This window comes from Trichosporon asahii (assembly GCF_000293215.1).
Source record: "Trichosporon asahii var. asahii CBS 2479 unplaced genomic scaffold scaffold00017, whole genome shotgun sequence".
NCBI classification, from domain to species: Eukaryota; Fungi; Basidiomycota; class Tremellomycetes; order Trichosporonales; family Trichosporonaceae; genus Trichosporon; species Trichosporon asahii.
Window position 1 is genome coordinate 26445 of NW_014040907.1, and position 12033 is coordinate 38477.

Consider the following 12033-nt stretch of genomic DNA (forward strand, 5'->3'; position numbering starts at 1 on the left):
CTGGGTGCCGTTTTTACCGCTTTAGACCTGGGACGAGAAAGACCCAAATCGTGGAAACCACTTTCTGGACGATCTAGTCGAGAGATACAATCCAATCGTCCGCGCTTTTTCAATCCGCAAACGGTGTCAACTATTGCGTGTCACACTCGGTTTCCGGGGCCCCGAAGAGCTTGTTTCACTATTGCTTATTGTTCTCTTACTACGGCCAGAGTACTTTAAAGGCATCTTCTGTCCTTCCACTTCATTCTCCCTCGTCAGTTACAGTCCCCCAACAACTCTTACGCATACATGGAAGATGCGTTTCAGCAAAAACTCTCCGGGGCCGCGCCCCATGGGGAGCGACATACCCACTGCCCCTGCGCCAACCATGTTGTGGTTGATCCCGATTTGATGGCAGACGCCTTGAGAGCTATCGACGCGATCTTAGAGGAAGAGGATGTTGCGATATCCAGAGGTACGTCGCCTTTTTCCTGCGGCTACTAACAGCAACGCAAGTCTTGCTGCCCACGTCGCCTACCTCTGCGAACGATGACGATGACTGGTCATTCCATCAAACGCGTCGTGAGGCCGCTGGCGTCCACTACTTGCGCTCATGGTTCCTCTCCAATCTAGCTCATCCTTTTCCCTCGCGAGCCGAAAGGCAGAAAATGGCTTCCATCGCGAGTACGACGCCTCGAAACGTAGAGTCCAGTTTCACAAACTGGCGGCGTCGTTCAGGATGGTCGGCCGTCCGAAGGAAGTGGGGTGGTCAGAGTCGAACTGGGATGCGATTGCTCATACAACGGTATGAAGCAAGGAGTTTGGAACCGGAAGCGTCCGACGCAATTTCGAAGATGCGATCTTATTTTGCCAACGACAAGGCGCGCTCGTGTATCGAAGAGGTCAGTTCGCCATGAGACACCAGCAGTTCGTGCTCACAGAGACTAACATACAGATGGTCGTCAGCGCGTCGGATACCGCCAGAGCGCCCCGCATTGCGGACACACCAACAGACACTGGGTGTCGCTCGCCTTCGTCCTGTTCGCCGGAATACATCTCAAAGGAGTACAAAGGGCGGCGCAAGAATGGTCGAAAGAGGACAAGAACGGAAGGGGTGGCCGTCACGGTCAGCAAGCGGCGGACGCTCCCGGCGAACATTACCGGGAGGACCCGTCCTTGTTCCACTTATGCGCAGTCCGGAGAGCCGAGATCTGAGATCATGTCCCCAGAGAAAGTTGAGATCATGCTGCCAGAGTATATGTAAAGATTGCGCATTACATCGTCGCACGAGCATCAGCCTCGATGTCCAAGTTATAATACCTTGGCCCATCTAAGAGAGTCGCCTGACCGAGTACCTGCACCGGTAAGTTGCGTGCGATCTTCTCAATGAGGATTGTCGCATTTGCCGGAGCGAGGCAACTCGCTCGAGCTTGAATCGAACAAACTGCGAATAGTTTGAACGGTGGTGTAAAGGCCCACGATGACGCCGAATGCAATGAGAAGATAGTCAAGGGCCTTCTCGGTGCGTGTTCTTGCACAAGCTTTGAGATGCAGCATCGGTGGGTAAATGAAGCAGAGGGGAATGCTATGATGGTAGGTCAGTCCCGTTTCACGAGGGCAATGCCGTTGCAGCATAGCAGATACTCACCAAGCAAAGGAGCCGATCAAGGAGACAAACTTGTCGAGCTCAGAGGAGCCCGCCCAGGACAGCATCGAACAAAAGAGCACGGTGCCGGCCCTGAAAATGTTCTTCTGCCACTTGACGCGAGGGTTGTGCTTGCCGCTGCGCGAGAAGAGTCCCGTCTCCATGATACGCACGGCTGGGAAAAGCTGAAGCGGAATGGAAAGCAGGATCGCAATGGAGTCTATTGTTTGTGTCAGCGCACAATAAGGATGTCTCACCGACGCGGTCGGCAAGGGGCAGGCTCTGTGCGCCCCAACGGCAACTTACAAAGGAATTGAGAGACCTGCACGAACTTCTGGTCCTGCGGCAGGTTCGTGAGAACTACGGTCTGCACGTCGCTGCCGTAGGCGGCGTAGCCGAGGACTCCGAAGCCGGCAAAGAGAACGGCAACAACAAACATGACAGCAGACAGAGCGCGGGGGAACTTTTGCGGCTCCTTCATCGACTCGGTAATTGGAATGACACTGCTTGTCAGCTAGTTCTTGGCACACACTTACAGTCCGATGCCCTCGAACGCAAAGACCGAAGTGCCGATCAGCAGCGGGAAGTTGTCGCGATTGAACAGCATAACGTCGGCAACACCCTTTGTGATGATCGTGTCGATCTCGCACGATGCGATGTAAACGACTGGACGGTCAGCGCTCGACGCAGCCCGATTGACTTACGGCCCACAAGGATGAATGCGTCGGCAACGAGCGCCGTTCCCGACAACTTTGCTAGGTTACGGATCATGGCGAGCGGAAGGAAGAGAAGGAGCTGGCCGAAAATGAGAGTGCCGATGGGCACGTTCCACTTGCAGTCGCTGACAGAGAGAAGAAGCGCCTGCAGATTCTCCGCGATAAAGATCGTGTATGCCGCCACAAAGCCAATCTGTGACACGGTAATCGAGAACAGAATGGTATCACGCATGTACTTTCCGTAAAGGGCTCCGCCGATATCTGGGGTCAACGTCCAGCCGTCAGGCAGCACCTACCTCCGAAGGATCCGGGGACCTTCATCCATGCCTTCACAAGTAAGAGGAACGACCACAGTGAGATCGCGGCGATGGAAAGCATTACGACCGTAGAGAAAAGGATGCCTGAGGTCAGCTTAACAGCCTAGGAATCTCGACTCACCTCCATTGTAGAAGGCCTTGCCCATGAACAGAACGCCGGTGCCGACGAAGCCTTTGAGCAGCTGCAGGGTTAGCGACGATCAACCATCACACTCACCATGAGAACGGCTTGCGTCAGGCTCGCAGTTCCTTGTCCGGGTCGGGTCGGGCGTCTCGTCGAGCTTCGAGACCGAAGCAGAGGTGTCCTCTCGGTCGCATCTCGGCTGCTGCCGGCGACTCGCGACACGCCTCGCCCTTCCTCGGCGATTGCGTGATCGTCTTCGTCGTCGATGTCCTCGTCTTCGTCGAGATCTTCTCCCGCCTAATCCCTATCAGCGACATGTTTGCATTGGCCGGGCCAAAACTCGCACTCACAAAGTGACCGTACAAGAAGAGGAAGTCGACAAAGTTGCGGATCATCGGCGGCTCCTCGACGCCACGCTCCTGTGCGCGGGCAACGACAAAGTTGCGGCGGAACCCTCCCGGCTCTTTCATCTGCGCAAGCTGCGGGTCGATGATGGCGGAACGGTCCGCATGCGAGAAGGACTGCGCGCGGCTGCTGCGCCTCGTCCGCTGATGGTCTTGTTGCCACTTGTAGACCTCGTGACTAGCTTATCAGCTCTATTCAGATAACGCAAGGTACGACTCACGTCACGTCGCCACCTGGCGCGTCGTAAGGGATTGGGAATGGGTCGTCGTCGCCATCGCTGCGCCGCGTGATCGCGCTCTCGCCGGGATCTTCATTGCGGCTGCTGGGTCCCGGACTTGCCGCGGGGCTGAGCTTCGCTGATGGCGTGGGTGCGTTGGAAGTGCGTTCTTCGGCGGACACAAGGTGGCGCCGGAGTACCTTGGCCTTCTCTTCGTCCGGAACTCCGGCTACAGCGGAAAACGCTGACTCGTCCGGTTGAGGTGTCAGCGTCCCGTCGAGATCGGGAGTGCCGGTGCGGTCGATTGGATCCTTGCTATGGTTGTGGTCCTTGTCGAGGGTGAGGGAAGCCGTCAGGTTCGAAGAGGTGGGCTGGGCAGGGAGAGCGGCCTTGTTACCGAGGCCAGACAGCGAGGAGCCGCTTGACGCCGGTTCTTCGCCTTTAGCGCTTGATCGCTCGGCGACAGTGCGAGCTTGAAAAGAGTTGGAGATCTCTCGGCGCGGGATCTGAGGGAGTGGAGGGGTGCCGACGGTGAGTGAGCCACTGGCCTGCGCACGGGCGACAGACGACGAGAGCGCTTGCTCCGAGTCGTCCGAGGGCCTCGGGGACTTGGATATGTTGCGCGGCGAGGCCATGGTTGTGGTTGGTGATGGGGTGAGCAACGGTGACTTGGTCAAGTCCGAGTATAATCCAAGGTGGGGCCTGAAGTGGATGGCCAGGCTCGAGCACCGATTCAAGGGACGGGTAATAATTCACGTGGGTTCGGCTTCAGCCGGTACGCCGGTACGTCAGTCGCGTCAGAGGCGTAAACGGCGTCCGCCCAGACAGCGCTTATCGGCGGCAAGCAGATGCTATGCCGGCCTCGGAATCACGCATTTGGCAAGCGATGCATGCATCTGAAGCTGTTGGGGAGGTGCAATCGCAGTGTGGTCGGTCGGCCCCAGTCCGAAGACTCAAGACTTTTCCTGGACCCGCACATACCGTAGCGTGATCGTGGCCTCAAAGCGGCGTGCGCGCCGTAACGAGTCCTCTCCATTGCATCATCAGCGTGTTTCATGACAACCCCGTTCTTAGTTGGTTGCCGAAGATACAACAGGCGTATGTAGAGTCCGACGCGAACGTGTTATAGGGCATGTGTGCATGCAGTGTTCGTAGATCGCGTACACGTATGGGGAACAGCTGCATGCACAGCACTGGTTGAGCTCCGATAACTGGACAGACCGTCCACAAGGTCTGTATTTGCGCCGTCCTCCGGGCCGCTACTAGTCTTTGGCATTTCCTTCCAATCTGGAGACAGTTCTGTCTAGAAGATTCTGACTGGCGGAACGGACGCCGCGATGATACTCTTTCATCTTCCTCACGCAGGGCACATCTTTGCTGGCAGAGACGGCGCCTCAAGCTCAACATATCCCCGAGACTGCAGGCGTCCCACGCAATAGACGATCGAAGGACCGAGTAGCGGCGCCTTGCTGGGCCACTCCAGATCATTTTCAGAACTCGATAGCAAACGTGATCCGTCGTGCGCATGGACTCTGTCTGACAGCACGGTAGCCCACGGTAGCACAGACAGAAAAGGCCACTGTGACTGCGATCCCTGGGTCATCCTGTGCCGCGTCGGAGTGATAGGGCTTGCTGTAACCCTGTCAGATCCAACGGCAGCCGTCCACGCAGTCTAATGGGCGAGATTATCCGTGCTATCCAGGAGGTTGCGCAGGGGTCACGTCTTTGAGCTCGAGCACCACGGCTGACGGCAAGCACGGTCTCCAGAGGGCTCGCAAAGGGCCGCCGTATCGTGTCACCACGTGCCCTTCTTTGCTCGAGTGATGGTCGAGAATGAAGACTCACTCTGTACCAACCGCTCGTGCCCAATCTGGCGTTCTGGCGTTGTGGGCTGCGGAGGGAAGACACTAAGCGAGGCGAGGAAGGCCAGCCCCGCACCACGCTCTAGGGTACCACGCTATCAATCCGTCAGAAAGTGGTACGTCGGGGTCCACGGAGTACAAGAATGTGCTCCAGGTATTTCTCGGACTTCAGCTTGATGCACAGCGAGCCCGGGCATGCAGAAGGAAGACGTCCGCGCCGAGCGCGGGGAGCTAGAGGCAGGGGACGAATCAGAGGCTTCGCCACCTGTGGCGATTTCGTCGTGTGGCATTCCACCGCACCTGCGCTCACTGCGCGATGTCTCTGAGTTTGCTGCTCTTCAGACAGTGCATGCTCGGTGTCAACTGCACTGCAGATCAACGCCAGAGCGCCGCCGACGTCGTTTCGAGATCTCCATTGACAAAGATCAGGCGCCAACTTCGATCGTAGCCGAGTCACCTGACCTTGCTTCCTCCTCAACTACCTCTTCCTTCTCTCAATCGTCATGGCCAGCTGACAGACCCTGCCGAGTTGCCGAGCCTTAGCATAGTGCCTGGGAAATGCAACACGCGCTGCGCGTCACCAGTGCAGTCAATCACCTTTTGCACGTGATGTCCGAGTTAATTCTAGGTCGAGCAGGTGGAGTCCAGGTGGAGGGATTGAGGTCATCTGACCTCGTCCCGGCTCGGCAAGCGTCACCACGCACCAACACCACAGGTGCTCCCGCATGTTCCCCAGGTCCATGGGCTATGCTACAACATGCTACCACTGGAAATACGGGAGATAATGCGGACGGATTCCGCCGCCCCCTGTCTCCCCGGTGGGCACCGCGGGCACCGCCCGAGCTGAGATGCCAGGTAATCGGGCCTGCCGCTACGGGCGCGGGGCTGGGTAGGGCGCTTCCATCATCGCTTACACAAGTTGCGCTACGGCTGGGCGGCAAACGCCTGCACGCCTGCGTGCCAGTGTCAGCCCGGCAGCGGCAGTGCAGATCCATGGGGTTTGTGCGGGAACGCCGCGCACGCCGCCGGATTCCGCTTTGGTCTCCGCTGGGAGCCGATAGGAGCCGCTGGGCTGCCCGCTGCAGTGGGTTGGGTTCAGTTGTCGCCACCCATCGTATGTGCATGAACTGGATGCTGGATGGGAGCTCAATGGGACTACGGAACGACGGTCCGTCTTTCTCGGGCACCCGTTAGCTTCCCAGTGCCCGATTGCCGACCTAGGACGGCGTTCACGGTGTAACGGCCGGCCGGGTCGCACCAAACATTCGGCTGTTCGCGCTGCGCGATGGTCTGACGGCTGGCCCACTGCCATCCACACACTACTGCGCGCAAATCTTCACTGCTGCGAGACCAGCTGCACTCTGCAAAGGCTGGATGCGCATTGTACTAGTGTCTCAGGCATGTTGGGACGAGATTTGTCACGGAAGGTGAGACGGTGTCTGGATGCGAATGCGGGCCAGGATCGTGCCTCTGAGGGCGACGCAGCGCAATCATTGTCTTCTGGTTGGCTCCCAACTCGCCGGCCTGCTTCTCGGTGAGTAACTGGCAGACTACGGCTCTGCATCTGGTGCGATAAGGGGGGCGAACCATGGGGGTGCATGGGGGAATTTGCCACCCAGTGGCGAACATTCTTGGTGCGATGAGATGGAAGATTTGCCTGTGATGGCTAGGACTGCAGCTATGACGATGATCCGAAGATCCGGCGTCTCATCGTCGAATGGGCGGGGCGCGATGTGGCCGGGTCATGTAGATACGGGCTCGGCCGGGGATTTGCTGGATCGTATTCCCGTAGGATCGCTGAGGGGCTTGCGATGCGATGCGGTGTGCGGGTCTGCAAACGTTACCGCTGTGATGCATGCTGGGTCACCGATGAGGAGGCATCGGACGGAAGGCGTCATCGCATACCCCATGGCAAGGCCCACGGCGGTGGACGCCCCCCGCTCCCCCTGGGACCCCAGCTCAGCGGATTGCGATGCATCCATCGCAATGCAACCGCCACGGGGGGGCAAGAGCAGTAACCCCGTTGCTCCGGGGTAGGGTTAAGGTTGGGAATCAGAGGAGAGAGAGGGAGAGCAGAGCAACTGTCAGGTCAAGCGCCAGGTGTGCCAGGAACATGATGAATGGGCGGATGGCGAGGCGAAAACGCAGAGATGGGCTGACTGAGCTTTGACGGTACGCGGGTGCAAGTGAGGGCCAGGGGGCTGAGAGGACCCTGAAACGGGTGGTCGAACATTTTCTGCCTGGCGCTGGCTCTTTCCCCCGCCCGCCCGCGCACGCTCGCTCTCGCCGACGTTCGCTGCCAGGCCGGCCTCTCCGGTCATCGCACAACCTATCCTATGCATGAAATTTTTGCTCCCGCTCCTAGTCCAGCACGTTAGGGGTAGTCTTTCTTAAAAACTGTCGCTCCAACGAATCCCACCTGCTTTCTCTCTATCAAAACCCTCTCCCCCCCTCTCCTCTCCTCTCCTCTATCCTCTCTCCCCCCCGAGGCTTCTCGCATTGCCATCTGGCTTGCTAGTAAAACTCTCTCTCCCGCCTACTCTCTCTAATCCGCTTAGAAAAAATCGAAAAAATCGATTCTGATCGACTCCATCGCGACCGACCAGAAAAATCTCGCTAGAAAAAAACCCATCGAAACAATAGACTCTTAGAATCAGGTATGTCAAGAACTGATGGATCGGACGACTCGAGAAGCATCAGAAACTGACATTCTAGTTCAATGATGGCTCCCGCTGCTACTGCTGCTGCCTCCGGTGCGAAGGCCGGCGCTATCGACGCCGCTTCGCTCTTCGCTGCCGACAAGGCCGCCGCCACTGAGGCTCAGGTCGCCCTTGCCGCCACCGCCAAGAAGGATGGTGTCGCCGCCCTTGCTGGTCTCTCCGACGCTGTCGTGAAAGTTAGTATTCACACGGATCTCGGGTGCATTGTACACTGAAATTCGAGGATTTTAGTGCAAATTGAATTGTGGCTGACCAATTATAGGCCCTCGGCGACAAGAAGAACGCTGCCGTTCGTGAGGCCGCTGCTTCGTCCATCTCGACCCTTTGCGAGAACGGCGCCGGCATCTACCTCGAGCCTTACGTTGTCTCGTCCGCCCCCGGCACCGTCTTCCCGGCCCTCACCGAGGCCTTTGCCGACAAGGACAAGACTGTCCAGAAGGCTGCCGTTGACGCTGTTAAGGCTATTGTTCAGACCATGAACCCTTGGGGTACCGCTGTTATCCTTCCCACTCTCCTCAAGAACATCACTGAGCACGGCAAGTGGCAGGTCAAGCTCGGCTGCCTGGAGGTCCTCCAGCAGCTCGTTGTCTCGGCCCCCGTCCAGATGGCCGCCGCCACCCCCGAGCTCATCCCCGTTCTTTCTGCTGCCGTCTGGGACACCAAGTCCGACGTTAAGAAGGCCGCCAAGGCCACCCTTAACAAGTCGACCGCGCTTGTCGAGAACAAGGATATCGAGAAGCTCGTTCCCGAGGTGAGTATCCACGTGCCGAATTTCCCCGATGGGGTGGAGCTGCCATTACGTCAGCAGCCACCCTTGTGGCGTTCGCAGCAATTTGTGGCGAGTTTCCTTGCTAACCCTACCAGATCGTCAAGACTCTGATCGAGCCCGAGCTGGTCCCCAAGACCCTCACTCTCCTTTCTGCTACCACTTTCGTTGCTGAGGTCACTTCCCCTACCATCTCGCTTATCGCTCCCCTCCTCACCCGTGGTCTTGACGAGCGTCTTACCGCCACCAAGCGTCGTGTTGCCGTCATTACCGACAACATGTCCAAGCTCGTCAACTCCGAGTACACCGTCCGCCCCTTCCTTCCCCAGCTCCTGCCCCGTCTGATCAAGACCCAGGAGACCATTGGTGACCCCGAGGCCCGCTCGGTCTGTACCCGTGCCATTGCCACCCTCCGTCGCATTGGTAAGGTCCCCGAGAACTCGGACGGTACCGACCTCCCCCCTCTCCGTATCGCCGAGGGCCCCGCTCTTGCCAAGGACCTCGCCGACGCCGTTGTCGCCGCCAAGGGCCCCAAGCTCGACACCGCCAACCCCGCTGTCGCCTACGCTGGTGTTCTCGCCGCTGGTCTCACCAACGCCCACACCTACGACCAGGCCACCTGGGAGGCTGCTGTCCCCAAGTACCTTGAGCTCGCTGTCCAGAGCGACGCCATTGCTCCTGCCGTCCGTGAGGTCCTCCAGAAGAAGGCCGACGAGGAGTCCACCGACGACATCAAGTTCGACGACGAGGAGGAGGGCGAGGACCTGTGTAACATTGACCAGTTCAACCTTGCCTACGGTGCCAAGATCCTGCTCCACCACGCCAACCTTCGTCTCAAGCGTGGCCACCGCTACGGTCTCCTTGGCCGTAACGGTACCGGCAAGTCGACGCTCATGAACGCCATTGTCAACAACCAGGTCGAGGGCTTCCCCGACCCCTCGCAGGTCCGTACCTTCTACGTCCAGCACGACATCGACGGCTCCGAGGAGACCATCTCCATCTTCGACTGGGTTGTTTCCGACAAGCGTCTTCTTCCCGGTGTCGGCGACGCCGAGCGTGAGGCCGAGATCAAGACCACTCTCGAGTCGGTCGGCTTCGACGCTGAGAAGCAGAAGGACTCTATCGGTTCGCTCTCTGGTGGCTGGAAGATGAAGCTCGCCCTTGCGCGTGCCATGCTCTTCAAGGCCGACATTCTCCTCCTCGACGAGCCTACCAACCACCTTGACGTCGTCAACATCACCTGGCTCATCGACTACCTTACGTCGCTCACCACCTGCACGTCCATCATGGTCTCGCACGACTCGGACTTCCTTAACCGCACCATCACCGACGTCCTCCACCTCAACAACTTCAAGCTCAAGCGTTACCCCGGTAACCTCACCAAGTTCGTTGACATGGTTCCTGAGGCCCGCTCGTACTTCGCCCTCGACACTGCCGAGGACTACAAGTTCAAGCTCCCCGACCCTCCTCTTCTTGACGGTGTCAAGACCAAGGAGAAGTCGCTCCTCAAGATGCGTGACGTCTCGTTCCAGTACCCCGGCTCTGCCAAGCAGCAGCTGTACAACATCAACCTCCAGGTCTCGCTTTCGTCGCGTGTCGCCATTCTCGGTCCCAACGGATCGGGTAAGTCGACCCTCGTCAAGCTTCTTACCGGCGAGACCGAGCCCAACGTTGGCGGTACCGTCTGGAAGCACCCTAACCTTGTCATCGGTTACGTCGCCCAGCACGCCTTCCACCACATCGACCAGCACCTCGACTCGACTCCTCTCGAGTACATGCTCTGGCGTTACCAGACCGGAGAGGACCTTGAGGAGCTCAACAAGGCCACTCGTGTCATGACCGAGGAGGAGAAGGCCAAGATGGCCCAGGGTGCCACCGTCGTCAAGGAGGGTGTCAAGCGCACCATCGACGAGCTCGTCGCCCGTAAGAAGCTCAAGCAGTCTTACGAGTACGAGGTCTCGTTCAAGGGTCTCTCGTCCGCCGAGAATATTTGGATGTCCCGTGACGAGCTTATCTCGCGTGGCTTCGAGAAGAAGGTCCTCGAGATCGACACCAAGGAGGCCCAGCGTCTTGGTCTCATGCGCCCTCTCGTTCGTCGCGAGATCGAGAAGCACTTTGCCGACTTCGGTCTCGAGCCCGAGTTCGTCTCGCACAACTCCATGCGTGGGCTCAGTGGGGGTCAAAAAGTGAGTACGTAAGCACGAATATCGCTAACAACGCAGGTCAAGATCGTTCTTGGTGCTGCTACCTGGCGTCGTCCCCACGTCATCTGTCTCGACGAGCCTACCAACTACCTTGGTGAGTGCCACTTTGGGTGGAGGTGGAGGTCCAGCGAAAATTAGGTCCCGCTGTGGCATATTTGCTTCCGCACCTCCACCGATCGCCACAATCCTCTTCTGCATCGCTAACATCGTCAGACCGCGAGTCTCTTGCCGCTCTCATCGCCGCCCTCAAGGACTTCGAGGGTGGTGTGCTTGTGATTACGCACGTGCGTCGATCCTTTCGCTTCACAGGATGCTTGCTGACATGTACAGAACCGCGAGTTCTCCGAGAACGTTTGTTCCGAGGTCTGGGCCATCGCCGACGGTCGTCTCTCCGCCTCCGGCCACAACTGGGTGTAAGTCGCATTTAGGCCTCCAGAAGGCAAAGAAACACGCTAACGACGCAGTGAGGGCCAGGGCTCAGGTCCCCGTATTGACAAGAACGAGGGCACGATCGGCGAGGAGGAGGTCCAGTATGACGCTCTCGGAAACCCTATTAAGGTCGCCGCGAAGAAAAAGAAGATGACTTCGGCCGATGCGCGCAAGAAAAAGAAGGAACGTATGGCCCGTAGAAAGCGTGGGGAGGAGGTCTTCTCTGATGAGGACGACCTCTAACCGTTCTGAGCGTTTCAGACAGCTTAGAACCGCGTAGAACATCATACCCTCCCTCTAGACTCTCTTTTCCATGCCATTAGTGACCCCAGCCGATTTTGTGGCATTTCATTGCATTTCCGGGCAGAGTAGCATTTATTCTAATTTCCTGCAAAGTTTGAGAGCGGTAACTGATTTGTGGACGGCGGAATGATGGTTGACGACATTTATTGAATCTCGTAGGGAGGTGGTGGGGTGGTGCCGCACCAAACGCCATGCCACAGTGCCTGAACCCCAGTCACGTGACCATCGTCCTCCACTCTCGCGGGCTCCCACCGTAGAGCTGGCTTCGGAGCTAACACATGCATGCGAATCTCCAAGTCGGACGCTTGTCCGCTCTACGCTATGCTTTGGCGACTAAGAATAAAGA

At 58.1% G+C, this 12033-nt stretch overlaps 3 protein-coding genes across 3 annotated transcripts; 2 read left to right on the plus strand and 1 right to left on the minus strand.

The window, feature by feature from the left end:
* Window positions 1-288: 288 nt before the first annotated feature.
* A1Q1_07599 (SXI1D alpha) lies at window positions 289-1243 on the plus strand (the record flags this gene model as incomplete). Its single annotated transcript, XM_014326611.1, has 3 exons — window positions 289-454; window positions 496-881; window positions 935-1243. The coding sequence occupies 3 exons, from the start codon at window positions 289-291 to the stop codon at window positions 1241-1243; spliced, it is 861 nt and encodes a 286-aa protein (XP_014182086.1).
* A 119-nt stretch (window positions 1244-1362) lies between these two features.
* Window positions 1363-4038, minus strand: A1Q1_07600 (uncharacterized protein; the record flags this gene model as incomplete). Its single annotated transcript, XM_014326612.1, has 9 exons — window positions 1363-1564; window positions 1628-1844; window positions 1931-2099; window positions 2161-2246; window positions 2329-2632; window positions 2779-2829; window positions 2875-3078; window positions 3132-3363; window positions 3407-4038. The coding sequence occupies 9 exons, from the start codon at window positions 4036-4038 to the stop codon at window positions 1363-1365; spliced, it is 2097 nt and encodes a 698-aa protein (XP_014182087.1).
* Window positions 4039-7984: 3946 nt separating this feature from the next.
* Window positions 7985-11627, plus strand: A1Q1_07601 (elongation factor 3; the record flags this gene model as incomplete). The annotated part of the gene is made up of 7 exons (XM_014326613.1): window positions 7985-8161; window positions 8248-8736; window positions 8850-10937; window positions 10980-11049; window positions 11169-11239; window positions 11286-11368; window positions 11420-11627. The coding sequence occupies 7 exons, from the start codon at window positions 7985-7987 to the stop codon at window positions 11625-11627; spliced, it is 3186 nt and encodes a 1061-aa protein (XP_014182088.1).
* Between the last annotated feature and the right edge of the window lie 406 nt (window positions 11628-12033).